The following is a 26,595-nucleotide window of genomic DNA, read 5'->3' as shown; positions in this document are numbered from 1 at the left end:
TTTTGGCCCAGAACAATCTCAAACCAAGATCTATTGACACAGTGCAACCAAGAGGATCTGAGCACCATCATTGCCAGGAGACGTTGGAGATGGATCAGTCATGTGCTTCAGTTAGAAACTGATTCCATCACAGATTAGCAATCAGATGGACACCTGAAGGCAAGTGAAAATGAGGCTTCCCGAAAACAACATGGCAACGAGCTGTGGAAGCCAAGCTGAAAAACGTGGGGCACTGCTGGGGAACCATTGAAAGACTTGTCAGAAGCAGACAGGAGTGGAGGAGCTTCATCACTGCCCTAAACGCCAGAGGCGTAATAGGAACATGATCATGATGATGTCCATACTTTAATATTTAGTCACTGTTGCAGTATGTCCAATGAACATACCTGCAAAACCATGTAACTGCATATAAATATCTAAGTAGATTTAAATAAACAGTTGTTGAAGCATAGATCTGAAATTATAAGGCAAACATCTGTACCTACATTTTCATGTTCACTGACAGTGGGGAATGAAGGAATGTTCTATGTCAGGCTTCTGGCTTTAAAATAAGCAAATTTATTAATAATAGTTTAGAATTATAATACAATAAATTATAACTAATATAATTATTTTCTGGATGGGTGGATAAACTGAAGTTTGGTGTAGTCTGACCTTATTTTTCCAATGTAGAAAGAGGGACATGCAGAGCTAATTTCAAGTGTTCTCAAAATATTGATTTGGGATTAATCTTCCCTTATTTCCCCGACGGGTGAATTAGGAGTCTCTCCTGTCTCATGTCAATATAGTCTCTCAGTTGACATCACAGCAAATAGATGGACTCTGGTTTACAAAGTTATTTTTAAGGACAGTTGACTGCAAAGACAGCTCGAGGCAGAAACCTGCTAAGGATTTGGGGGGCATTTTATCCTTAATAATATTGACCTAAGATCTCTGACACCCGAACACAATTCTTTTTCCATGAACATTATTGAAAAATCAAAATGTATCGATATGTTACAGCAGTCATTGGCACCATGCTTCCAAAGGAATCTCTTGAATACATTACTCTTTCAACCTCTCTGGACTTACTGTATATACGGGAGGAGTAAACTGAGATATTTTTCAGAGTTTTGTCTACACCTAAATCAGAGACAGCACCATAAAAGCATTACAATTAACACCTGTGAGCCCTCCTTAATCTTTCATATAGCACTTTGTGTGGAACAAAGTATCTTTTCCTGATAGATACTGTGATGAAGTAGCAAATTTGGAACATTAAAAAAGGTAATCTTTTATCTGGTTAAATTCTAGTTTTGCCTGAGTTGAAAGTGTGTTAATTAATTCTGATTTGTGATGTGGACTTCTGTGTGTTAGGATCTGAGCCTAATTTAATGAAGCCATTTCTCTTAGCACTACTGAACAGCTTCATATGAGCATCCCAAGATGAAATGTGCTTTAATCCACAATACATTCATCTTAAATTGCATGCAGTATTTCAAAGCAAAGACTGAACATTGTTTACTGTTTTGATTTGTGTATTGCACCAGTGAACAAATCTCCAGATACATAAACATTCTTTAAAAATGGCACATATAATAATCAACATTCCAGGACATTAATAGAACCTTCTACCCCAGCTAAAACAAACCCACGCAATCTATATAAAAGTGTTCTCTTTTAACTCACCTTTCAAAAGAGACGTGAAGAGTGTGTAACAAAACATTTAATACATAAATTCCACATTTGGGTTGCCCCGTCTCATAGTAAAACCCATCAGGTGGTTTATATATTAAATGTTATGGATGAAATGTTTAGATTCCATGGTGTTGATCACAATATAAAAAAATAGATGCCATTTTATGAAGAAGGCTAAATGAAATAAAATAAAATGAAAGTATGGGGGAAAACAGCTGTAAAGTTATATTTATATTACTTTTTCTTCTTTAGGATGTATCACTGTCTGCCCAGTAGAAATAGGGTACATCGCAGGTATTTTTACTTCATTTTGTGCTTCCAACACAGGCATCAACAGACATGAAATTGATTTATTGTTCCAATATTCTATGTAAAGAGGTATCAAAATAATATTGTGATCAGAGATTCTGTTCTATCCTAGCTTGTCTTTGGTGGCCTTTCCTGAAGTTAATCTTTACTTGAAGACCAGGGTGGGTCCAACTGACTTAAACAGTGAGGATTTACCCCCGAGAGTTTCTTGCTGTCTTTCATGAACTGACTTTCCATGCATGTAATCAAAGATGCCACAGCTTGCATCTTTCTGCTCCCTTCTAGAGCCACATTCTATTGCAATGGGCAATTACTATATCCTCCTAACATATGGTTACTTTGTACTTTTTAGGAGGATATTTCTAGGAATCACATTGTTCAACAAATATGGCATTTGCTCAGGGCCGCCCGGAGGATTCAGGGGGCCTGGGGTCTTCGGCGGCCGTGGGCCCCTGCCACCAAATTGCCGCCGAAGACCCAGAACTTCAGCAGCATGTTCCAGAATGGAAGGACCCCCCACCGTGGGTCTTTGGGGCACTTCGGCGGCAGGTCCCGGAGTGGAAGGACCCCCCCACTGCCAAATTGCCACCGAAGACCTGGAGTGGAAGAAGCTCCAGGGGCCCGGGGCCTGCGAAAGTTTTCCAGGGACCCCAGAGCGAGTAAAGGACCCCGCTCTGGGGGCCCCAAAAAACTCACGTGGGGGCCCCTGCGGGGCCCGGGGCAAATTGCCACACTTGCCCCCCGCCCCCTCCTGGGCAGCCCTGCATTTGCTTGCTGATAAGGGTAATGCGGGCTGATTTTTCAGCGATCTATGCTTGGAAGACGTCAATTTTAGAGTCTTGTACACTCATTAGGAGGTGTATCAGTTCAAGCTCCTGAAAATCAAGCCACCTAGATTTTGACTACATATCATTCCCATTGTACAGTGACTCCCTAAGCTAAAATATTTAAGATTTTATATACTAGTATGTAATAAACACAAATGGAAAAGAATATGATAGCTCCTTTCATAACATGTATGAAGAATATTATATGTAGATTAAACATTCTTCATTTTCACAGAAGCTTTTCTTTCTTTTTAAAGGAATTTTCTGATTTTGAGAACACTCTGACAAGAAAGAAAAAGTAAGTTGAGATCATTTCAAGTTCTATACGTTGTCAGTATTTTTGTCTGTACCTCCTAGCTTGTCATTTTTATTATAAATTGTATGTGTATTATTAATGGTGTATCAGTGTTCTAAAGGTACTGCAGGTTGGAAAGCAAGACGCAAGCTCAAAATGCATTACTAAAGCTCTTTCGCCATTGCTTGTTCATATGCATAAATCCTTCCATCGAAAATAAAGGAACCAGGACATCCAAAATCAAGTGCAGTGAGTCCTTGTTCATCAGAGCTTGCTTGAACCATATGTCTGTTTTTCTGAAAGATTTAAGTGGTAACCCAGTTTCTAGCATGTTTGTACCATTGACCCGATAATCTTCTGAAGGGGTTTTTGGTTGTGTTTAATCCAAATAAAAAATTAGTTTGCAAAATGATTTGGATTAACTAGGCTGTATTTTCTAGAGTATTTATGTGACAGCAGCATAGTTTGAGTATGTTGTATGTGAGACAATGTTATGATTTGGGCTAATGACCAGTAAGTACTATAAATATATCGTGAGGAGTGTAGTAGAGGAATTTTCTGAAAATTCTTTGTTGGTTTAAGAATCCAGGTTATTGTATTGCTAGAGCGGTCTCTTTCAAATGAAATCTCATCTAATGACATGTTTGAAGGAGAGCTCATCTGTCTGTCTGTGACAGACATGAAAATCCCTGGACTCCATATGAATTATTTGTTTAATTTTGCTTTTTTAAATGTAGACTCTAATAACTTCAGAATAAGTGTTTCCAACCAATATAGTTGAGAAATTCAGATACCAAAGTGTTCAAAGACAAAGGGAAAACTTCATGGTGTTGGCCAATGGTCTTACTCTACATCTGGTCAAATGTTAAGAATACTGATTTATAAGTGTGCTATGATTTGTGAGGTCTTACTAGTTGTTGGTCAGTATTCTGATAATTACCAGGTCCTTGTGAAAATGTTCACAAGTTTCAAAAGTGTAATGAATTTTAGCATGAATGATTGTTCATATATTGCTACTGCATCACTTGTGATTTTCGTTATTCCCATGTGGCCTATCTACTTTCACTGTACTGGTATAGTTAAAGTGGTACAACCCTCCTAGCACGGGTGCAGTTATACTGATATAAATGTACTTTATGCCATATAGATTATAGTGTATAGGAAAGAGAGTAGCTATATCAGTGTGAAAGTCACCTTGATACTGGTATAACTGTGTCCACAATAGAGCTTTTACTGGTATAACTATTGCAGTAAAACAATACACCCCTAACTGACATATAGTAAAACTTTGAAATGTAGACTAGGACAAGGTTAAAATTTTTCAGTAAGTCATATCACTGGATAGAATAGTAACACATGACCCAGGTGATCAACAATAAAATACAATCAGGGTCAAAACTTTGGGAACAACTTGCAATCAGGAAGTCCAGAAGTTTGGTCAATGCTTATAAATAATTAGAAAGTAAGAAGAAAATCGATTCATTCAACCTAAAAAAGTCTAACTTTAGAATAAATATTTCATAATGAATAATTCAACCATCTTGATACTCAAATAATACCACCACAGATGGATCAGAAATTGTCTGTTTTATGTGGAACATTGTACAGCTCACAGATTACTAATTATGGGGGAGGTGGATAAGATGGAGAAAATTAATTCACAGGCTATCATATTGATTCAGAGTGATTTATTTTTTAAGTTGAACTTGGTATACGCTTCTAATGACGATGCATAAAGCAAAATGACTGCAAATGGATGCGTGTGCAAAGAATTAGCGCAGTATGTAGGTATATTAATATAAAATACAGGTATACAAAAATAGATAGGAGATTGAGGCATCCTAAAGTCCGTTCTGTTCAGACCCAGGGTTTTGGTTCAGTCCATTGGCAAGGTAGCAAATTTAGGCTTCTAAAGGCCTACAAATCTGGGATGATTCTGATCATCTCTAGGAAAAATATCACTTCCTAGCTTCTTGACAGACTACTTAACTATACTATTAACATTTCTCCATTCCAGAAAGAGACTCCAACAGTAACAGTTTTCAAAACAAATATCTATAAACTTTCAAAGCTCCATTATGCAGTGTGTATGAGGAAAGCTGAGTAACTCCAGTTAAAACCAGTGGGAGTGGCACAGCTAAATCCATAAACATTGCTTTGAAGAATTAGTCTGAAAATATCAGTATTTGAATAAATTCATTTTACTTGTTAACTCTAAATGGCAGCTAATGGTACATTTCTTTTATTTCTTTTAGATCCATCCAGAAGTCCATGTCTGAAAATGAAGCATTTGGTTAGTAACTTTTTAAACCATTTTCTGCATGTGCTAATTGTTCAGAGTCAAATTTGGTTAAGACTTAGTTTTGTTTTTCATGATGTTGTAGCCTCCCCCCATGCAAAAAAAGGAAAAATGCTTGTAATGAAATCATAGAAATTAGGGCTGGAGGGGAGCTCAAGAGATCATCTAGTCCATCCCCGTCACAAGGCAGCTTCCCTTTACAGGGAGTTAGGGCCCAGTCTGTCTGTGATTGCCCACTGGAGGTAACTGATTGCCCCAGTGGCTGATGAGTAAACAAACCCCTGGACCTACTAATGGTTACCCAAGCTCAGTTAAAGGAGAACTCCCAAGGGAGACAGAAAGCTTCTGGGGAGGGGAGTTCCCAGGAGTGCCCGAGTAGAGAGTCTACAGGGTGAGCTTTCTGTGGAACCCACCCGAATGGGGAGCCTATAAGAGGTGCTCTTACAGAAGGGAGACTTATAAAGGCATTCGAGAAGGCCTGGGATCTCCTTGACACTGGCAGGAAGCCCAGGCTGAAAAGTAACATCCACTGTCCGTGGCGAAGAGTCCCAGTGGATAGACCTCTCCCGATTCCTGACTCCAGAAAAGGATCTTAATCTGGCAGAGGCAAGACAACAGGGGCAAAGACCAGAACTAAGCCCTGGTCTACACTAAGCTCGGGGGTCGAACTAGGGTACGCGAATTCAGCTACGTGAATAACATAGCTGAATTCGAACTACCCTAGTTCGACTTACTTACCCGTCCAGACGCCGCGGAAGCGAACTCCGCGGCTCGAAGGTCGACTCCGGCAACTCCTCCTGCCGCGGTGGAGTACCGGAGTTCGAACTAGCGCTTCCGGGGTTCGAACTATCGCGTCTAGATCAGACGCGATAGTTCGAACTCCGAGCAGTCGAACTCGCCGCATCGACCGTCCCGGTAAGTGTAAACGTGGCCTAAGAGAACCCCCAGGGAAGAACCTGAATAGAGGTGAGCAGTAGACTCAGGTGCAGGACAGATAGACTAAGAATGATCTCATCATCCAGCTAAAATGTTGGGATGAATTTTTTTTTTTACATGTTGGCTTTTCTGTTAACAAATACGGCCCTCCAAAAGGGGTGCTCTTTAGCATCTAACAGTCTGTCTGTACTTGTGATACTTGATTTTTTTTCTCACACACACTGAGGGCTAGCCTGCAACACCACACCTGCCTGCAAGAGGGAGCACTGGGTCAGCTTGGAATGACAATCCCCCCACACTGTGACAGGATTAAGTATACAGGGGAGTCGCATTTTACGCGGGGGTTAGGTTCTGAAGTCAGCACGTAAGGCGAAAATTGCAGATAGTCAAACGCTCATTTTGTGGAATGGCGGGCGGAATCGCCCGCAGTACAGGTACAGTATTTAAATTGCTATTTTTCTCTTTTTTGTTTTGTTTTGCCAAGCGCGTATAGTTAAAATCACATAAATTAAATGCGCCTATGATGCGACTCCACTCTACCCATTGCATCCCTGACAGGTGTTAGTCTAACCTGTTCATAAAGACCTCCGGTGGTAGGGATTCCCACAGCCTCCCTCAATAATCTGTTTCAGTACTTAACTATACTTACAGTTAGAAAGTTTCTCCTAATATCTAACCTAAATCTCCTTCACTGCAGATTAAGCTGATTTCCACTTGTTCTGGCTTCAGGGGACATGGAGAACAATTGATCACCAGCCTCTTTAAAATGACCCTAACATATTTGAAGACTTATAAGGTCCCCCCCACCCTCTGTCTTCTTTTCTCAAGACTAAACATATCCTGTCTTTTTAACCTCTCCTCTAGGTCAGGTTTAACCCGTTTGTCACGTCTGTTGCTCTTCTCTGAACTCTCCCCAATTTGTTCATATCTTTCTTAAAGTGTGGCACCCAAAACTGGTCACGGTACTCCAGCTGAGGTCTCACCAGTGCCAAATAGGGTATTACCTCCTCTGTCTTACATATGTGACTCATGTTAATACACCCCAGAACATTATCCTTTTTTGAAACTGTATTAAATTATTGACTCATATTCAATTTGTGATCCACTATACCCCTGGATCCTCTTCTGCAGTACGACTGCCTTGCCAGTTATTCCTCATTTTGCAGTTGTGCATTTGATTTTTCTTTCCTAAATGGTAGTGCTTTGCACTTATCTTTATTGAATTTCATATTGTTGATTTCAGACAAATTCTTCAATTTATCAAGGTCATTTTAAATTCTAGTCCTGTCTTCCAAAGTGCTTGCAACTCCTGCCACCTTGGTGTCATCTGCAGATTTTATAAACATACTCTCCATTCCATTATCTAAGTCATTAGTGGGAAATATTGAATAGTACCAGACCCAGGACTGACCCCTGTCAGACCCCACTAGATCCACCCTCCCAATATGACAGCAAACCATTGATAAGTGCACTTTAAGAGCTGGTCTACACTACTGCTTAAGTCAATGTAATTTATGTCGCTCAAGGGTGTGAAAATTACACCCTTCAAGTAACGTAAGTAACATTGACTTAAAGAGCTGTCCACCCCGCACTGTCAGCAGGAGACGCTCTCCCGGCAACATAGCTTCCAGCTCTCGCGGAAGTGAAGTAGTTATGCCGATGGGCATAACACATCATCCATTAGCATAACACATCTTCACCAGATGTGCTGCAGTGACACAGCTGTGCCAATGTAGCACGGTAGTATAGATATGCCCCGAGTGTGTTTTTTCTATCAGCTGTTCATCCACCTGCTCAGTAGTTACATCTAAACCATCCTTCCCTAGTTTGCTTTATGAAAATATCATGTGGGACTATGTCAAAAATCTTTCTAAAATTAAGATATATTCCCTTTACTGTTTCCCCACATCCAGTAGGTTAATAATTCTATGAAAGAAGGACATTAGATTAGTCTGGTGTGAGTTATCCTTGACAAATCCATGTTGGCTACTACTTATCACCCTCTTATCCTATAGGTGCTTACAAATTGATTGTTTAAAAAAAAATTTCAGTATCTTTCCAGATATTGAAGTTAGGATGACTGGTCTATAATTTCTTGAGTCTCTTTGCTCCTCTTTTTAAAGATAGGAACTACTGTATGTTTGGCCTTCTCCAGTCTGCTGGGACCTCACTTATCCTCTACGAGTTCTCAAAGATAATCACTAATGGTTCAGAGATTGCTTCAGTTAGTTCCTTATATATCTAGAATGAATTTCATCAGGTGCTACCATCCTGAATACATCTAACTTATCTAAATATTTTTAACCTCCTTTCCCTATTCTGACTTGTGTTCCTTCGCCTTTTTACTAATGTTAATTGAGTTAAGCATTTGGTCACAATTAACCTTTTTAGAGAAGACTGAAGCAAAATAGACATTAAACATCTCAGCCTTCTTGGTGTCATCTGTTGTTATTAGATCTTTTTTCCCTGCTAAGTAATGGACCTACACTTTCCTTTGTCTTTCTCTTGCTCCAAATATATTTATAGAACCTCTTCTTATTGCATTTTATATCCCATGCTAGGTGCAATTCATTTTATGCTGTAGCCTTTCTGGTCTTTTCCTTACTTGTTTGTGCTATTCTTTTATACTCACCCTTAGTAATTTTACCATATTTCCACCTTTTGTAGGATTTTTTTTGATTTTCAGGTTTTTAAAGAGTTCCTGAGGTAGTGCTACTGATCTCTTACTATTCTTCTTTTCTTTCCTTTGGATCGGGATAGGTTGCAGCTTACATCTACTCACAGAACCCCCTAAAAATCCAAATTAATGCAGAAAACAAATGAAGATTTTAAAGAATCTGGCCTTTGGACAGAGTGAGACAGTGAGACAGAGATGCAGAATGTTTAGTATTTGTTTTATCCTTTTAAATGAAGAATGGAAACCCCACTGATCTAGTCAAATTAATCTCCTCCCCTTTCCCTTTGTTAAAAATAAATAGTTTTTGCTTGACTGATGTGGGTCATGATTAAAGTTGCTACTGAAGGAATTTATTTTTTGCAAAATTTCCGGAGTTGTTACTTATTGTTCTTAAATGACTTATCTGTCTGATCTATCTGATCAGCTGTGATATTTTGTCAGCTAAACTTTTTAAACAATAATGTGATTATTTTCTACAGGTATTCATTTTGTAAAGGTTACAATTGCTGATTTTCAGTGGGAAGTCTTTGAAAATTTGTAGATATGTATTCAGGATTTTTTTAATATGCTGACTGAATTAGGGATGCACAATTGCTTAACAGTGTCATAAATAATCCCCATTTCAAAAAGTTCTACAGTCTCCCATATTTAATTTCCTTTTTAGGACATATATGCTCATAGTGGACTTGATTCTGCAGCCTTACATAAGGAAAGCTTTCCTAAAAGGCAACATTATTTGGACTACAGGATTCAGCTCCATATTTATAACAGATTCCTGTCATTTTTATGGAACCAATTAATACCTTCATAATGAAAGTTCTCTGAGAATAGCAGGGTGAGGCCCAGTATATTGTAACAATTGTACTGTGGCCATCTAGGAGCATCATGGCTATCAATATTCTGCACACCATGGCCACTTGGAAGCTTACCATGGGGAGAGAAGCGTGATCATGTTTCAAAAGCATTGGTCCTTCCCATTTGAGCTAAAGTGGCACCTGTGTTAGGCATATAGTGCCTAAGACATGCATTTGGGCAGTTCCTGATGCCATCCAGAAGGGAATAATGGTGCTCATACACACTAACTAGTTCATTACATTATAAATCTAAATGATATTTATATATATCCTAGACCAGAAAAAAGATATCTGGAAAGCCACAGAATGCTAATGTCAAAGCCTTGAGACCAGAGGTTATAGTATTAAAACTAATTTAAATAATGTTTAAACAGTGTTAGATGAGGCTGCAGGCAATGTCAATAGAAGATGCAATTGTACTCTGCCACACTAAAATCCATCCATCAAATATCCACTTTGGCAAAGCCATTTATTCATGTCCATGTTCTGAGCAGATGCTACAGTATACTGTTGGGCTTCTTTGATTTGCATTCTGATATTATTGTATAGACTTTCCTGTTATTTCACAGATATGATATGAATGCAGGTGAATATTTTCCATGCTTTTACTTTAGACAGGAAAAATGTGAATGGCGCACTTTGGCAGAATTCCAAGAAGCCTGAGAATGATTCGTACATCAAAAGGCACTGTCAGCTTGAAGGTAATTGCTAAACGTATTTCAGCTGATTTTGCATTTTCCACAAAGTATTTTAAAGGGCACCTAGAAAATTCTCTCATTTGTCACCAATAATCTGTCTAAATAATTTGTCAAGCCGTCTTGGAATTTACCTCCTCCGTGAGGGGGGAAAAATGTAGCTTAAATAAAACAAAGTACACACTCTAGGTGATATTCACCCTGTAGTCTATGGGTCACAGCATGCCCCCTCCTCCCCCCGAATGCAGTGAATAGGGCCCAGTTATGCAAACAGCTGAGTATGTGAGTGTAACATCTTGCTCAGGCCACCTAGAACTGTGAGCGGTTGCGTTACTCACTGCCACAGCAAGAGAGAGCTTTGCTGCTGCTAAACTATGTTTCTCCTTCCTGAAACTCCAGCTTGTCTGCCTTGCTAGCAAAATCTTCAGGAGTCTGCCAGTCCATAGGTTGTGTTGCAAGTAACAATCAGTGAACCCCAATTCTCAAGTTTCCAGAGAAGTCTTTCTGCGGCATCCAGTCCCTCTCACTGGACCCTCACAGAGGTAAAGCTCACAGCCTACAAAGAGACAGAACATACGCCAGCCTGATAGGTTAACTGAAGACCCACATCTTCTACAGCGTGGAGATAGTTTTATAATAAAACAAGTTTTTAAACAAAGAACAGAGGATTAAGCAGGGCCACCCGGGGTGGGGGGCAAGTGGGGCAATTTGCTCCAGGCCCCGGGCCCTGCAGGGGCCCCCACAAGAGTTTTTTGGGGGCCCTGGAGCGGGGTCCTTCGCTCGCTCCGGGGGCCCCGGAAAACTCTCATGGATCCAGGGCCCCTGGAGCTTCTTCTGCTCCCAGTCTTCGCCGGCGGGGGGTCCTTCCGCTGCCGAATTACCGCCGAAGTGGGACCCGCCGCCAAAGTGCAGCCAGGTCTTCAGTGGTGATTCAGCGGCGGGGGGCCCTTCCCTCCCGGGACCCACCGCCGAAGTGCCCCAAAGACCCGGCTGCATTTCGGCGGCGGGTCCCACTTTGGTGGTAATTCGGCGGCGGGGGGCCCCCGCCGCGGGTCTTTGGGGCACTTCGGCGGCGGGTCCCAGAGTGGAAGGACCCCCCCGCCACCGAATTACTGCCAAAGCGGGGGCCCCCCGCCGCCGAAGACCCCAGACCCCCGGAATCCTCTGGGCGGCCCTGGGATTAAGTTATTATAAGTAAGAATAGAAGACAGAGATATGGTTACAAGTAAAATAAAACACAACACATTTTCTCATGCCTAAAACTTAACTTCAGCAGGTTGCAATCTTTGTCTAAACAGATTTCTCCCCTATAGTCAGTGTGCAGAGACTTCAACCCCCTTTGGCTGAAGGATCCACCTTTCTCAGATTACAAGAGCTCTGGACTCTTGTGTCCCCCAGGTGGTGGAAGCCAAAATGGCTTTCTGCTTCCACTTAAATTTCCCAAAGTCTATTGTCTCTGTTTCAAGAGCCAGGAAGGCTTCCTGGGGGTACAGGCTACATCCACTGTTCTGATTGTTAAGCCGTCTTCCCATCCCTCCTGTTCAGCTTGATGGCGTTGTTTACCTTGTAGGCAGATGTACTTTTCATTGTCCTCTGTGATATCACCTGGCTCAATGTACACTGAAGATACAGGGAAACAGGCAAAACAACATTCCTTTGTCTAGGACAGCCTGGGCTTATGCACAGCTTGCAAAACGCCTTTTAAGAACATATTTCCCGCACACGTGTATAGTTCTTTATACATCACACAATAATATGAATAGCCAGTGTGTCACCATTTGCATATGGTACCTTACATGACAGATTGTAGATTATGATAACAGTGAGTTGGGGCAATGAGTATGTCAGGACTAATGTGAGATGTGGTATGGTTTGCCTTCTTTCAGTTGGCACTGGGGGCTCCCTGGGTCACAATGAGTAACTTTACTTATGTGAGTAGCGCCAGTGAAGTCAATGGGATACTTCAACCAATAAAGTCTATGGGCCACAGTTCTGTGGCATGGGGATAGACAGTTGTGAGGTGTGCATGCAGTGGGACTCCACATTCTCTATACCCAGCAGAACTGGGCTCTCTATAAGCCTGGAAAGTCATTACTGGTAGACCCAGTGTCAGCGAAACTCACACACAGAGGGATGCACAAGGCTAGCAGCCCCTACTCTAGCGCCTATTTATGGATTTGAGCCAGCAGCTATGGAACATCTGTGTGGCTGCTCCTTGCTCTGCCCAGGGCCTGGAGGCTGAATTTTATTTCCCCTTTCCCAACCCCTGCATAGTTCCCTCTCACAAAACCTGTTTGGTCAGTATGGGACTTAGAGATGGTAAATTACCCCTCCTTCCCCTTCCATCCTCTTTGCAAAAGGATGAGGTCTACAGATTAACTGATTGAGGTAGAATAACAAGGTTTAGGATTTTAAATGAAAACCTGGTTTACCCATTTGTGCATTTTTGCAGGCAGTTCTGAGCACTGTTTGTAATATTCTAAAGTATGCAGCTACAGAGTCCTCGTTCAGGAAAAATTCCCATTAACTTTGGCTGGATTGTTGCTTGAGGAAGGGATTACAGGACAATGATCTTGTCATATTTCCTAACTGCAAGAATCCAGAGAAGGGCGACAAAGGTGGCTAGAGATACAGCGGGACTTAAAGTGGTCATTGTACATTACTTAGCAAGCAGACTTCTGCAGCTCTACTCTGCTCTCTGTACTTTTGTTCCACAGAATATCCACTCAGCCATACCTGATATGCCCTGCTAGCTTCTTGATTCTCACTTATCTAGCTCCTTGGTGGAGGAGGTAGTGTAGAATAACTTGCCACTTAAAAAAGCTCTAATTCCATCTGTCTGCCAGCTGGTTCTGCTCTAAGGACTTCTGCCTTGTATGCCATTAGAGAAGCACCCACAATCCCTATCTCCTTATCAAATGAAGTAGACACAGGGGAATGGAGGTAGAAAAAAAATCCAATTTAAAATTTAATAGGTAAACATATGTGTTTGTTTAAATCCCTGCTGGAGGTTTAATATAGGTTGGAAAATATACTGTGAAATGATTCACTGGGAGTGAAAACAGCCCTTTACAAACATTATTAAATATTATAGCATAAAGCAACCAAACTATTTAGGATAGGTTTTGGAGGCTTTTGTACTTGTTCATCTAAAGGGTACTTTCATTTTCCAGTATGAAATACCTGTATTTCAATTTAAGGCCCAGATCCTACAAACACTTAGGCGCCTGCTTAACTTTAAGCATGTGAGTAGCCCATTGACATTAGAGAGATTACTCACATGTGTAAAGATAAGCACGTGTTTTTAGGACCAGGGCTATAAAGCCCAATTTAAAACCAAAGAAAAACCTACATTTAGTCTGAGCAAAATCCCCATGCTTTTGATGGGATTTTGCATGGTAAGTAGTAAAATCAATAGTGGGAAAGCTATAGGGCTCTCCCAAAGAAGCTTAGGAAGGAATCAGGGAGTATATGATACAAGCCACTGAGTAGGAAGCAATGAAATCTGGTGGAGTTCTCTAAGACAGAAAATTGTGCTGGGATTTTTAATTGATTTTTTTAAAGTCTTTTTTTTTTTTTAAATTAAAGAAAAAGTAAACCAAAAATAGTACATGGAGCAAGACACTTACAGTTAATAATGTGAACCATATTACTAGCATCAGAACAGAGGAATGCTAACGTACACATCTGTTCCTTCATGGCTCTCGCTTTGTATTATGGTTCCATTTATAAATAGTTTCTTAGTACACGGTTAATAGATGTTTTACTAAATCAGCTGTCATACTCCAAAAAGATTGCTGATCACCATGGTTTATAATATCTAGGATACCTTCTACTGATGTGCTTATAGCAGTCTGTAACACACACTGTTCATGTCTGTAAATTATGACAGCTGATGATTTATTAACTCTTTAAAAGCCCTATATAAATGAAACCTTACTAGAAAGTGTGACTGTTTCATGTATTTAGCTTATTTCTTTTCTTTCTTTGTTTCAGAAAAAATGACTGAGTGAGTGTAGATTCTTGGTTGGGGAACAAACCTAAAAAAGTTGGGAAAGAATTGTCAAAACCTTGTATTCTGTGCTATGAGGCTGTGCCATTGTGCTTCCTTTGAAAATAGATGTCTTGCTGCTAGGTAGAGACCATGGTTATGAGTAGAGCTGGGCAAAACAATGTCAGTACATAGATTAGTTGCAGAAGAATGTAGTTTTGGATCAACCTAAAATGTTCTCCAATTCCGTGAACAATTTTGGCAAAATTAAAAAGGGGGGGGGGGGAATATTCTGAAAAAGTCAAAACCTTTTATTTCAACATTTTTAAAATTTAAACTTTTTTTGTTTTTTAAATTAATCTAGATTTAACAAAAAAGAGAGGGGGGGGGGAAAGGAGAACGATGGTGGGGCTGGTAAAAAAAAATAACAACAAAAAACTCCAAACAAAAAGATTTTGTTTCACTTGAAACTTCTTTTTTCTTGTTTGGCCACTGAACCAAAAAATTGTTTGTTTGTCCAGATCTAGTTATGAGGAGTCTTTCTCCATCATTTGCCAGCTTGTTGGAAAGATTGGTTGGACTGCATAACACTGGCCTATTTAAGCATGTGCAAAATTGTTTGGGGGATCAGAGCCTAAAGCTATTAGTAATAAAGGTAAGGATTATTTCTAAAGAGGTGAGTTTTACACTCAGAGAAAACCAAGCAAAGCAAAGACATTTAGAAGAGGAAAGACTGACATTGTCTCTACCTTTGTCAGAGGCTGTTGTCCAAGGGATGGCTGCACATATGGTATGAAGATCATCCACTGTTCTGAAATCCTCTTACCTAGACACAACAGGGTAAGGTGAGGACAGCGTGCCAGCTTTAGCTCTGAATTTCCTTGGTTTCACTGATTTAAGCTAAACTCTTAAGTACCTGGAAAATAGAGCTGTATGGGCCTGATCTAGACAAATCAGTGGGAGTCTTTGTGTTGGCTTCAATGGACTTTGGACCAGTCCCTATGTTCTCACACTTCCTGACCACTTTCTGGGTGAAATATTTGCAATCTGCATGGAAACTTTTTTAAAGCACCATAATAGAGACTCAATTTAAATGTAAACCCAAAATTAAAAAAAAATAGTAAGAGGGAAAAAAATGCCACCATGGTTAAAAACAGAGTAAAAGAGGCAATTAGAAGCAAAAAGACATCCTTTAAAAATTGTAAGTCAAATCCTACTGGGGAAAATAGAAAGGAGCATAAACTCTGGCATGTCAAGTGCAAAAGTTTAATTTGGCAGGCCAAAAAAGACTGAAGAACAACTAGCAAAAGACACACAAACTAACAGCAACAATTTTTTTAAATGCATCAGAAATGGGAAACCTGCTAAATCATCAGTGAAGCCACTGGATGATTGAAGTGCTACAGGAGCACCTAAGGAAGACAAGGCCACCGCGGATGAGCTTAATGAATTATTTGTATCAGTCTTCACTGCAGAGGATGGGAGATTCCCACACCTGATCCATTCTTTTTAGGTGACCAATCTGAGGATCTGTTCCAGATTGAGATGTCAGTAGAGGTGGTTTTGGAACAAATTGATAAATTAAACAGTAACAAGTCACCAAAACCAGATGTCATTTACCCCAGAGTTCTGAAGGAACTCAAATATGAAATTGTAGAACTACTAACTATGGTATGTAACTATCCCTTAAATCAGGCTCTTTATTAGATGACTGAAGGATAGCTAATGTAACGCCAATTTTAAAAAAAGGCTCCAGAGGTGAACCTGGCAATTACAGGCCAGTAAGCCTAACTTCAGTACCAAGCAAATTGGTTGAAGCTATAGTAAAGAACAGAATTATCACACTCATAGATGAACACAATTTGTTGGGAAAGAGTCAACATGTCTTTTGTAAAGGGAAATTGTGCCTCACCAATCTATTAGAATTCTCGAGGATGTCACCAAACATGTGGACAAGTGTGATCCAGTGGATATAGTGTACTTGAACTTGCAGAAAGCCTTTGACAAGGTCCCTCACCAAAGACTCTTAAGCAAAATAAGCAGTCCTGGGATAAAGGGGAAGGTCATCTCATAGATCAATAACTGGTTAGAAGATAAGAAACAAAAGATAGGGACAAATGGCCAGTTTTCACATTGGAGAAAATAGCAGGGTCCCCCAAGGATTTGTACTGGGTCCAGTGCTGTTCAACATATTCATAAATTATCTGCAAAAAGGGAGTAAACAGTGAGGTGGCAAAGTTTGCAAATGATACAAAATTCCTTAAGATAGTTAAGTTTAAAGATGACTGTGAAGGACTACAAAGGGATCTCTCAAAACTGGGTGACTAGGCAACAAAATGGCAGATGCAAGTCAGTGTCATAAATGCAAAGTACTGCACATATGAAAACATGATCTCAACTACATATACAAAAACATGGGTTCTAAATTAGTTGTTACCACTCAAGAAAGAGATCTTGGAGTCATTGGATAGTTCTCTAAAATCATCTGCTCATGGCTCAGCAGTAGTCAAAAAGCTAACAACGTTAGGAACCATTAGGAAAGGGATAGATGGTAAATATAATGCCACTATATAAATCCATGGTATCCCTGGAATATGGCATGCAGTTCTGGTCACCTCAACTCAAAAAAAGATATATTAGAAATGGAAAAAAGTATAGAGAAAGGCAACAAAAATGATTAAGGCATTTGGAACAGCTTCCACATGAGGAGAGAGAGAAAAGACTGGGACTGTTCAACTTGGAAAAGAGATGACTAAGGGGGTGGGTGATATAATAGAGGTCTATATAATCATGACTGGTGTGGAGAAAGTGAATAAGGAAGTGTTATTTACCCCTACACATAACACAAGAACCAGAGATCACCCGAGGAAATTAATAGGTAGCATGTTTAAAACAAACAAAAGGAAGTACTTTGTCACACAATGCCAGAAGTATAACTGCATTCAAAAAAGAATTAGATCAGGGTTTCTCAAACAGGGGTCGCCGCTTGTGTAGGGAAAGCCACCGGTGGGCCAGGCCGGTGTGTTTACCTGCCCCGTCCGCAGGTCCGGCCGATCACAGCTCCCACTGGCCGCGGATCACTGCTCTGGGCCAATGGGAGCTGCTGGACCCCATCCTCTGTCCCTAAGCCTTTGACTGCCAGATGCAGGGACCGGAGAACAGGAAATAGATCACTCAATAATTGCCCTGTTCCGTTCATTCCCTCTGAAGTATCTGGCTTTGGCTGCTGTTGGAAGACAGGATACTGAGATAGATGGACAACTGGTCTGATCAACTATGGCTGTTCTTATGTTCTTATGATATTGTTGCTCAATGCTTATGCAGTGTTTGTTTCTCCTTTCTACAAAATGGGCAAACAGGCTTTATAGGAATCCTAAATGAGTGCCTTTAAAGGAGGCTCTTGGCAAGGGATGCAACTTAAGCGAACTATGCTTTTGTAATGAGCAGAGGAAGGGAGAATGGGCCTATTGATGGATGGGCTAGCTAAGCTACTGATCTGTGGTATGGGAGGAGAACAGTGGCTGATACAGTGGGGAAAACAATAAGAAAAATATTTGTGGAGGAAATAATTAAGTCATTTTGCTTCGGCCAGAACTGGTTTTTAAACAAATCAAAAGAGTTCCAATATTTTTGTAATATTTCAGAAGGTGGTGGCCATCTGGGAAAAATAAGGCAATTAGAAATAGAGTGTTACATTGAAAGGTAGAGTTTTTCTGATCTTCTCCAGTGTCTGATGTACTATAGATTTTTTTTAAGCCCTTGTTAAATTCTCAAAGCATGCACAAAGGAACAGTGCACATTTTTGAAGTTGATAGGTATTACAATGGGAGGGCTGGGGGCCAGAGGGATCAGGAAGTAAGGCTGGCAAACAAACAGAAATCTCCCTTTCTGTCTCTCCAGTACAGTTATTTGAAGGGAAGTCCCCTTCACCTGGTGGTGAAAATCATTACAAGAAGATTTACAGTGCATCACTATTGATCAAACTTTCTTACTAAGAGATGATTGTTCAAGGTCTGCAAGTCTACTGCATAATAGGAACTTGTGCTAGATGTAACAAGTCATGCATAGTGCACAGCAGAGTCCTCCACCTGTTTTGTGATCCATGTTCAAGAACGTGACTTCAGCGTGCTCTGGATCAGGCCCTTAATGTGGCTGTTTGTTTAGTCTCCATAAAAATGAATTAATCAGACTATTGATGCAACAGGTACATGAATATCAGAGGTCAGATAGCAGGACTATTCTCTACTCAGACTGTTCACAATGCCAAGCTCACTGGCTGCTTCTCCTAAAATGATCATCATTGTAACAGTTAATGATGTTGCCATTCAAAATGTCATTACTAGCGTCAGAGAAAAAACACTGAGGAAATGTAAAAAGTTTCCACCTCTCAGAGCTAATGGTCCTGATCCTCCTTTGTCCTGAGTCTAACATACTACCAAACCAGAGCAGTAGGTACATTGTGGCTAGCATTTACACAAATTGCTGTGAGGTGTATGTATGTTACTTGCCCAAACAAGTGTGCATTTGGTGTGTTCAGTGGACTGAACAGGTCCATCTGTGTGTACAAGTCGGATCTGGCGATGCTTTGATTATAGATTTTACAACAGTGAAACGGGGTACTGTCTGGGGACTATCTAACACTCGTTACTACTGATGGCTCTTTTTGTTGTTGATGATGTGAAGTGATGTTATATTTTTTTTGGCCTAAATTGAATTCACTGTGCACACCCAATAGTCCTTTGTTTAATGTGTGATTCAGCTTCCCAAATAAACTATGTAAAATAGCAGCTTCTCACTTGGCAGATCTCCTTCCTCTGTGTATTTAACCTTTCTGCTTACTCATAATAATGATAGTAGTAATAACAAAGTAAGATTTTCCCCTTATTTATCATTGTGGGCTCCACAGAACACACACATCTTTTGAAGTGCAGCTGGATTTTTTTTTCTGGTTTGTGTAGCCACACATTGATTTACTTAGTTCCAGTTGCAGAGCCACCTGTTGTCTTTATGTCTGTGCAGCCACATCAAAGTGACTTAGCCTGAGGAATCTTTATTAATGGGAGTGGTACCTGAGCTACAGAGAACCCTGCCTGATTTTCAGATCTTAGCAGCAATTTGCAGGGCTGCCAGTTAGGAAAAAAAATATTCTAAATGAAGGAAAATCTGATGTGGAAATGATTGGGATACAAGTGTGGAACCCTAGAATGCCGTTTTTACCAAGTCACTTCAGAGTAGAACTACACTTTAATTGCAGCTGGCAAAAGTATTGGCACTTGAATTGGCAATGCCATTTTTCTTTAACTTCTGGAGTTATATGGGTAAAAGAGTTCACAGCAGACATTGCAACATCATATGAGACATTTAAGTCCCTGATCCTGAAAACATTTAGATAGAGTTTATTATAAAAGATTACAGAAAAACACTGCCAGCTTGTATGAGTCTTGGGATCTCTCTTTCCAGTGATGAACAAATTCTTGGGAGAAAAGCTAGTTATGCTATTGACTATATATGTGTGAGCATATATAGCCACACAGAGAAAGTAACCGTTGCCCTGAAGCTTAATCTAAAAGTGAGCTTTTAAAATGTCATGACCTAAAAGGGAATGCTGAAAAATTGTGCACTAAATCTTTAAGGAGAAAAAAAAATTGCCAGTGCAGTCAGAGTGGGTTTGTTTGAAGAAAGTGGCTCAGGTTTCAGGAAGGCTCTAGTTTGGTGTGACACCTGGAGCTCAGGAATGCAAGCTGGTGGTCAAGCTTCTGCTGGACAAACACAGAACTCTGAAGCACTACAACTCTGCCTGCCTGTTGCATCACTCATTGCTAACAAAGCAGCCACTTTTGCAGAGCTCTAGCAAGAAGTCATCCACTATATGCAACCAACACAGATGTTTAGCATGAGCCATCTCGATGTCCAGGGAGGGGCTGCTGACAGGATTTCTTTGTGTGAAATAGTTAATGTCATACCTGTCTATTTTCCCAAGGCCTTAGAGGACATGGAGGTGGGTATCTCCAAGAAGTACTGGTTATTTTCAAAGTCTGATCTTTGGGTTGGTTAATCTCGGCTTTATGTGCATGGACATACTGTTGGATTTGTAATTGGTTTGCATGGAACTTTTTATTGTTTATCGAAAGCACATAGATCTTGAGCTAGATGCTTTTTATTTGTAGGTAAGTTAAAATAAGTATGACAAAACATAATGCATTCTGTTAAACCTTTTGTTTTGGGGGGAAATCAGTTACATAGGCAATGATACATGGGGAAAAATACTTGACTCTACTTAAGCATAAAACAAAATATCATGGGCCGTGATTTACAAAATGTATCCCTAAAGCAAGGCTCACAAAATCCACAGTAATATGCTTGAGTAAGTGGCTTGATTGTCAGAAGTGCAGTCCCTAAGGACTTCTCACTATAAAAAAAAATCTCCGCTCATGTGAATGCTCACATTATTTTCTTAGGTTCTCATCTTGTCCTCACTTGCACATGTGAGTAACACACATGGCCAGTTTCTGACGCACTTACTCTGAGTTCTCCCATTGCAGTCAATGAGAGCACTTGTCTTGTAAGGTGCTACTCTGCAGGAATAAATGTGCCAAATTCTGGCCCACAATGAACAGAGTTTATCATAAGAAAAGACAAAAAAAAATCATTCTCACCAGCATTTACAAACTTTGGGGTCTTTCTTCCCCATGATAAAGAATTTTTTTAAAGCCTAATCCCACTGTTGGTGAAAATGGAATCAACCATCTATGCACCATTAAAGTCAGTGGGAGCTTTTCCATTGACTTCAATGAGAGTAGGCTCAAGCCATAGTGGTTCAAACCAATCACCTGCTCACCTATTGGCTACCACTAAACACAAAGCTCATAGCCTTCCCATGTAAATGTCACGACTCTTTCAAAAGAACAAAGTAGAAAGTTCAGCCTTTTGAAAACACTTCTTACAGTCCAAAGCAAAAAAAAAGATCCTGGATTGCAAAAACCGTTTTTGCTGAGGGCCATAATTTCAGTCTAAATATTTCATACTCTGAAGCTGCAAAATAGCGATGCACAAGATGCTGGTTGGTAGGGATTCTGAATTAGTAAACTGAGGAGTTAAGTACACATGAAACAACAAACATAAATGGATTTTATTTATGTAAGCTATTTTGCCAGTTTCCTCTTTAGTCTTACTTCAATTCATCTTTATGATGAGATAAAGTGTGCATCTAAGGGTATGTCTACACTACCAGATTAGTTCGATTTAAGTTAAATCGAATTTTTGAAATTGACCTTACAAAGTCGAATTTGTGTGTCCACACTAAGGACACTAATTCGACTTTGTGAGTCCACACTAATGGGGCAAGCGCCAACATTGGAAGCGGTGCACTGTGGGAAGCTATCCCACAGTTCCCGCACTCCCCGCTGCCCATTTGAATTATGGGATTTCCCCCCAATGCATGCTGGGGGGAAAACTGTGTCGAGGGTGGTCTTGGGTAACTGTCAGAATTCAACAGTCCCTCCCGCCGGCGGGAAATCAGTTCACGCACTTTTTCTGGTCAGTGACAGCGCGGACACCACAGCACTGCAGTGCGACCATGGAGCCCGCTGCGATCATCGCTGCACTTATGGCCGTTGTCAACTCCTCGCACCTTATCGTCCACCTCTTCCACAGTCAGCTGCTGAGAAATTGGGCGAGGAGACTCCGGCAGTGCGGTGAGGACATGAAGTCAGAGAGTGGCTCAGACCTCTCACAAAGCACAGTACGCCGCACCGTGGAGATCATGGTGGCAAAGGGTCATGTTCATGCTATGGGACAGCGATTCTGGGCCCGGGAAACAAGCACGGACTGGTGGGACCGCATAGTGCTGCAGGTCTGGGATGAATCACAGTGGCTGCAAAACTTCAGGATGTGTAAGGGCACTTTCCTTGAACTGTGAGACTTGCTGTCCCCTGCCCTGAAGCGCAAGGACACCAGGATGCGAGCAGCCCTGACTGTGCAGAAGCGAGTGGCCATAGCCCTCTGGAAACTTGCAACGCCAGACAGCTACCGGTCAGTAGCGAACCACTTTGGCGTGGGCAAATCTACCATGGGGGTTGCTGTGATGCAAGTTGCCAACGCAATCGTGGAGCTCCTGCTCTCAAAGGTAGTGACCCTGCGAAACGTCCAGGTCGTCATAGATGGCTTCGGCGCGATGGGATTCCCAAACTGCGGTGGGGCTATAGATGGGACTCACATCCCTATCCTGGGACCGGCCCACCAGGCCAGCCAGTATATTAACCGAAAGGGCTACTTTTCAATGGTGCTGCAAGCACTGGTGGACCACAGGGGACGCTTTACCAACATCAACGTCAGGTGGCCGGGCAAGGTTCATGACGCGCGTGTGTTCAGGAACTCTGGTCTGTTTAAACGCCTGCAGGAAGGTAGTTTCTTCCCGGACTACAATAAATGTTGGGGATGTGGAGATGCCTACAGTGATCCTCGGGGACCCAGCCTACCCGCTAATGCCCTGGCTCATGAAGCCCTATACTGGCGCCTTGGACACTGACAAGGAGCTCTTCAACTACCGGCTGAGCAAGTGCAGAATGGTGGTGGAGTGTGCTTTCGGACGTCTCAAGAGGAGATTGAGGAGCTTACTGACTCGCTCAGATCTCAGCGAAACCAATATCCCCATTGCTATTGCAGCTTGCTGTGTGCTCCACAATCTCTGTGAGAGCAAGGGGGAGACCTTTATGGCGGGATGGGAGGTTGAGGCAAATCGCCTGGCTGCTGATTATGCTCAGCCAGACACCCATGCAATTAGAAGAGCCCAGCGGGAAGCGGTGTGCATCCGGGAGGCTTTGAAAGCTAGGTTCCTCAGCGAGCAGGGTAACCTGTGACAGTTCTGTTTCTTTACAGAGAAGCTGAACCTGCTCCTGTTTCACTTACTTTTTTCTATGCTTACATACCCCGTTCACCACGTTTCCCCCCTTCCAACACCCGTGTAAAAATAAAGGTAATGGAGCATTTTTAATTAACAAGCTTGTCTTTACTAATGACTTCACATTAAAGGGTTGAAACAGGGACGCAGACTGTGGTGGGTAGGGTGTGCAGTGATGTAGAGACAGCTTCTAGACTCCAGGAATGATAGGCTCCTGCTCCTACAGCGGTCTCTGGGGGGAGGACGGTTACAGGTGGGTGTGCAGGAAGGGGTGAGGGGTGCAGGGTTTGGAACGGAGTTTGGGTGCAGGCTCTGGGCTGGGGGTGGGGGCGTAGTAAGGGGTGAGGGGTGTGTGGGAAGGGGGAGGAGGTGTAGGGGGATGAGGGCTCTGGCTGGGGCTGAGGGTTTGGGGCACTGTAGAGGCTCAGGGCTGTGGTGGAAGGGCAGGGTAAGGGCAGCCTGCCTTGCCATTTGTGGTTGGCAGGCGCTAGGACCCTGGGGCAGCAGACAGAGACCCACCTCCAAATATACCTTGAGCAGGGCACCTGCAGCCTATGAACAGAACATTAAAAACACCTCACAGACTGACCAGGGTGCCTAGTGACTGCACACTGTGTGTGACCTGCTGTTGATCCTGCCCCCGTGTCTGTACCCTGGTAATGGTGAATGTCCTATGCAATTACAACCCCCCCCCCCCCGCCCTTCACACAAAGTCTTCTGCAAAGAAACATGGCGGAAACAGTAATTAACAGCAAACTACTTTTAATACTCAACAACACATTTGGGGGATGAAACTGGGATTTGGGCTTGGGTGAGCCAGAAAGGTAGGGACTTTTCAAAATTTATGGACTGAGAGCTTTTGGGTAATTGAGCTCTCTGCTGGGGTGCAGTGACAGTTTTCATGGCCCCTCGCGCCCCTCCTTCTGGTTATATTGGGTGAGGGGGGTATTGGACTTTGTGGCGGGGGAGGGCGGTTGCAGATACAGTGCAGGGGGGCTCTGTCCTCCTGCCTGCGGTCCTGCAGAACATCGACAAAGCACCTGAGCGTGTCCGTTTGCTCCCTCATTAGTCCAAGCAGTGTTTGAGTTGCCTGCTGGTCCTCCTGACGCCATCTGTCCTCCCGTTCTCTGTGTGAGCGCTGCTGCTGAGTGAGGTTCTCCCTCCACTGGCTCTGCTGGTCCGCCTGGGCTCGGGAGCAGCCCATAAGTTCAGCAAACATCTTGTCCCGTGTCCTTTTCTTGCGCCACCTAATCTGCGCCAGCCTCTGTGAGGGGCATGCTGGAGCAGGTCGGGATACAGTTGCAGCTGTGTGATGGGAAAAAGGGAGTGAATTCCTTACAAAGATTCATGTTTGCCAACAAGGAACATAGTCTAATCAGTGTCTCTTAACAAGACCATGCACAGCACCTATCTCATGCGAACTCACTCAGGGAAAGTTTGATTTTTCTGAATTCGCTTTCATTGCCTGGGGTATCGCACTGCAGATCAGAGAAGCGGGGCAGGACAGCAGAATCCGTGGAGCAACCAAGCATGGTAAGCCAAAGACTTTTGGTTGCTTAAAAGTGAATGTATAGCTCTGTCCTCTTGCTGCAGGCAATCCTGAAAGCATAAACTCTGCCCCTGTTCCACCCCCTCGCGGCTCTTCCCTGGGAAAGATCCCTGTATGCTGCCACTCTGCAGCCTCCACCACGTGGCTGTAAAGTGACGCTTCTTGTTGTGCAAAGGAACAGTGAAGCAAAAACCAGTACTAATAGTACACAAATCACTCTACTTAAATGCAGGAGAAATCAGCGATGTAAGCGCTGTCGCCTGCCTCGTCCTCCTCAAACCCTTCCTCATCTTCCCCGTCCACGAACATCGCCGAGGAACTGGCCGTCGACACTATCCCATCGTCAGAGTCCACGGACACTGGTGGGGCGGTTGTGGCAGACCCACCGAGAATGGCATGCAGTGCCTCGTAGAAGCGGCATGTCTGGGGCTGGGCTCCGGAGCGTCCGTTTGCCGCTTTGATTTTTTGGTAGCCTTGTCTCAGGTCCTTGACTTTCACGCAGCACTGCATTGCATCCCGGCTGTATCCTCTGAGTGCCATGGCTTTGGAGACCTTCTCGTAGGTCTTTGCATTCCGTTTGTTGGAGCGCAGCTCCAAAAGCACAGACTCATCGCCCCACACAGCAATCAGATCCAAGACTTCCCGGTCAGTCCATGCTGGGGCCCTCTTTCTATTCTGAGATTGCCTGGACTCCTCTGCTGGAGAGCTCTGCATCATTGCCAGTGCTGCTGAGCTCGCCCCGATGTCCAACCAGGAAATGAGATTCAAACTGGCCAGACTGGAAAAGGAATTCAAATTTTCCCGGGGCTTTTCCTGTGTGGCTGGTCAGAGCATCCGAGCTCGGACTGCTGTCCAGAGCGTCAACAGAGTGGTGCAGTGTGGGATAGCTCCCGGAGCTACTAAGGTCGATTTCCGTCCACACCTAGCCTAATTCAACATAGCCATGTCGAATTTAGCGCTACTCCCCTCGTCAGGGAGGAGTACAGAATTCGAACTAAAGAGCCCTCTATGTTGAATTAAATGGCTTCCTGGTGTGGACGGGTGCACGGTTAATTCGAATTAACGCTGCTAAATTCGAATTAAAGTCCTAGTGTGGACCAGGCCTAAGTGATGTGAAATTAACTTTGGAGGGTCAAAAAATAGCTAAATACATTTAGCGAGTTTCAAACCTTATATTGCCTGGAAACAAGCAACACTATGGACTTTCTTATAATTATGTCAGTAAATGCCTAATCTTTTTCCAGAGCGCAATGAAGATTTTTCTATCGTGGATAGGATACACTTACTGCAAGGAAAAAAGATAGAAGAAACCACATGTCAGGTAAAAGAAATATGTTGTCTATTCAGCATCTAATACTCTATCCATAGAAATAGCATATTTCCTATATCTATTTGATTTTATAATTGATGTGCATCTATATTTGGGAAGTGGAGTTTCAAGGAAGAATCAGATGATGAATTGTGTTACATACCACTTTCATTATGCAAACCATATGCGCTTTAATGCTTTACAGACTTGTTTTTCAAAGTGACTAGGTATCTGTTAAATTAGTACACTGGAATTTTATCTGACAAGACCTGTGCTAA

The 26,595-nt window shown here is 42.2% G+C and overlaps 1 protein-coding gene across 3 annotated transcripts in view; it reads left to right on the top strand.

Moving 5' to 3' along the window:
* SAMSN1 (SAM domain, SH3 domain and nuclear localization signals 1) overlaps positions 1–26,595 on the top strand; it is a 119,743-nt gene that overhangs the window by 24,060 nt on the left and 69,088 nt on the right. For 2 of the 3 annotated variants that reach the window (XM_045010777.1, XM_045010784.1), the window contains exons 3-6: positions 3,071–3,111; positions 5,364–5,401; positions 10,489–10,575; positions 26,253–26,329. In XM_045010777.1, the coding sequence (XP_044866712.1) occupies positions 3,071–3,111; positions 5,364–5,401; positions 10,489–10,575; positions 26,253–26,329 (243 nt within the window). Of the gene's footprint in view, positions 1–2,098; positions 2,148–3,070; positions 3,112–5,363; positions 5,402–10,488; positions 10,576–26,252; positions 26,330–26,595 lie in introns of all 3 variants that reach the window. The other variant, XM_045010795.1, reaches the window with a different exon arrangement.

This window comes from Mauremys mutica, chromosome 1 (genome assembly GCF_020497125.1).
Source record: "Mauremys mutica isolate MM-2020 ecotype Southern chromosome 1, ASM2049712v1, whole genome shotgun sequence".
Classification (NCBI taxonomy): Eukaryota; Metazoa; Chordata; order Testudines; family Geoemydidae; genus Mauremys; species Mauremys mutica.
Note: the sequence above shows the minus strand (reverse complement) of the source record. Positions and strands in the feature narration are given on the sequence as shown.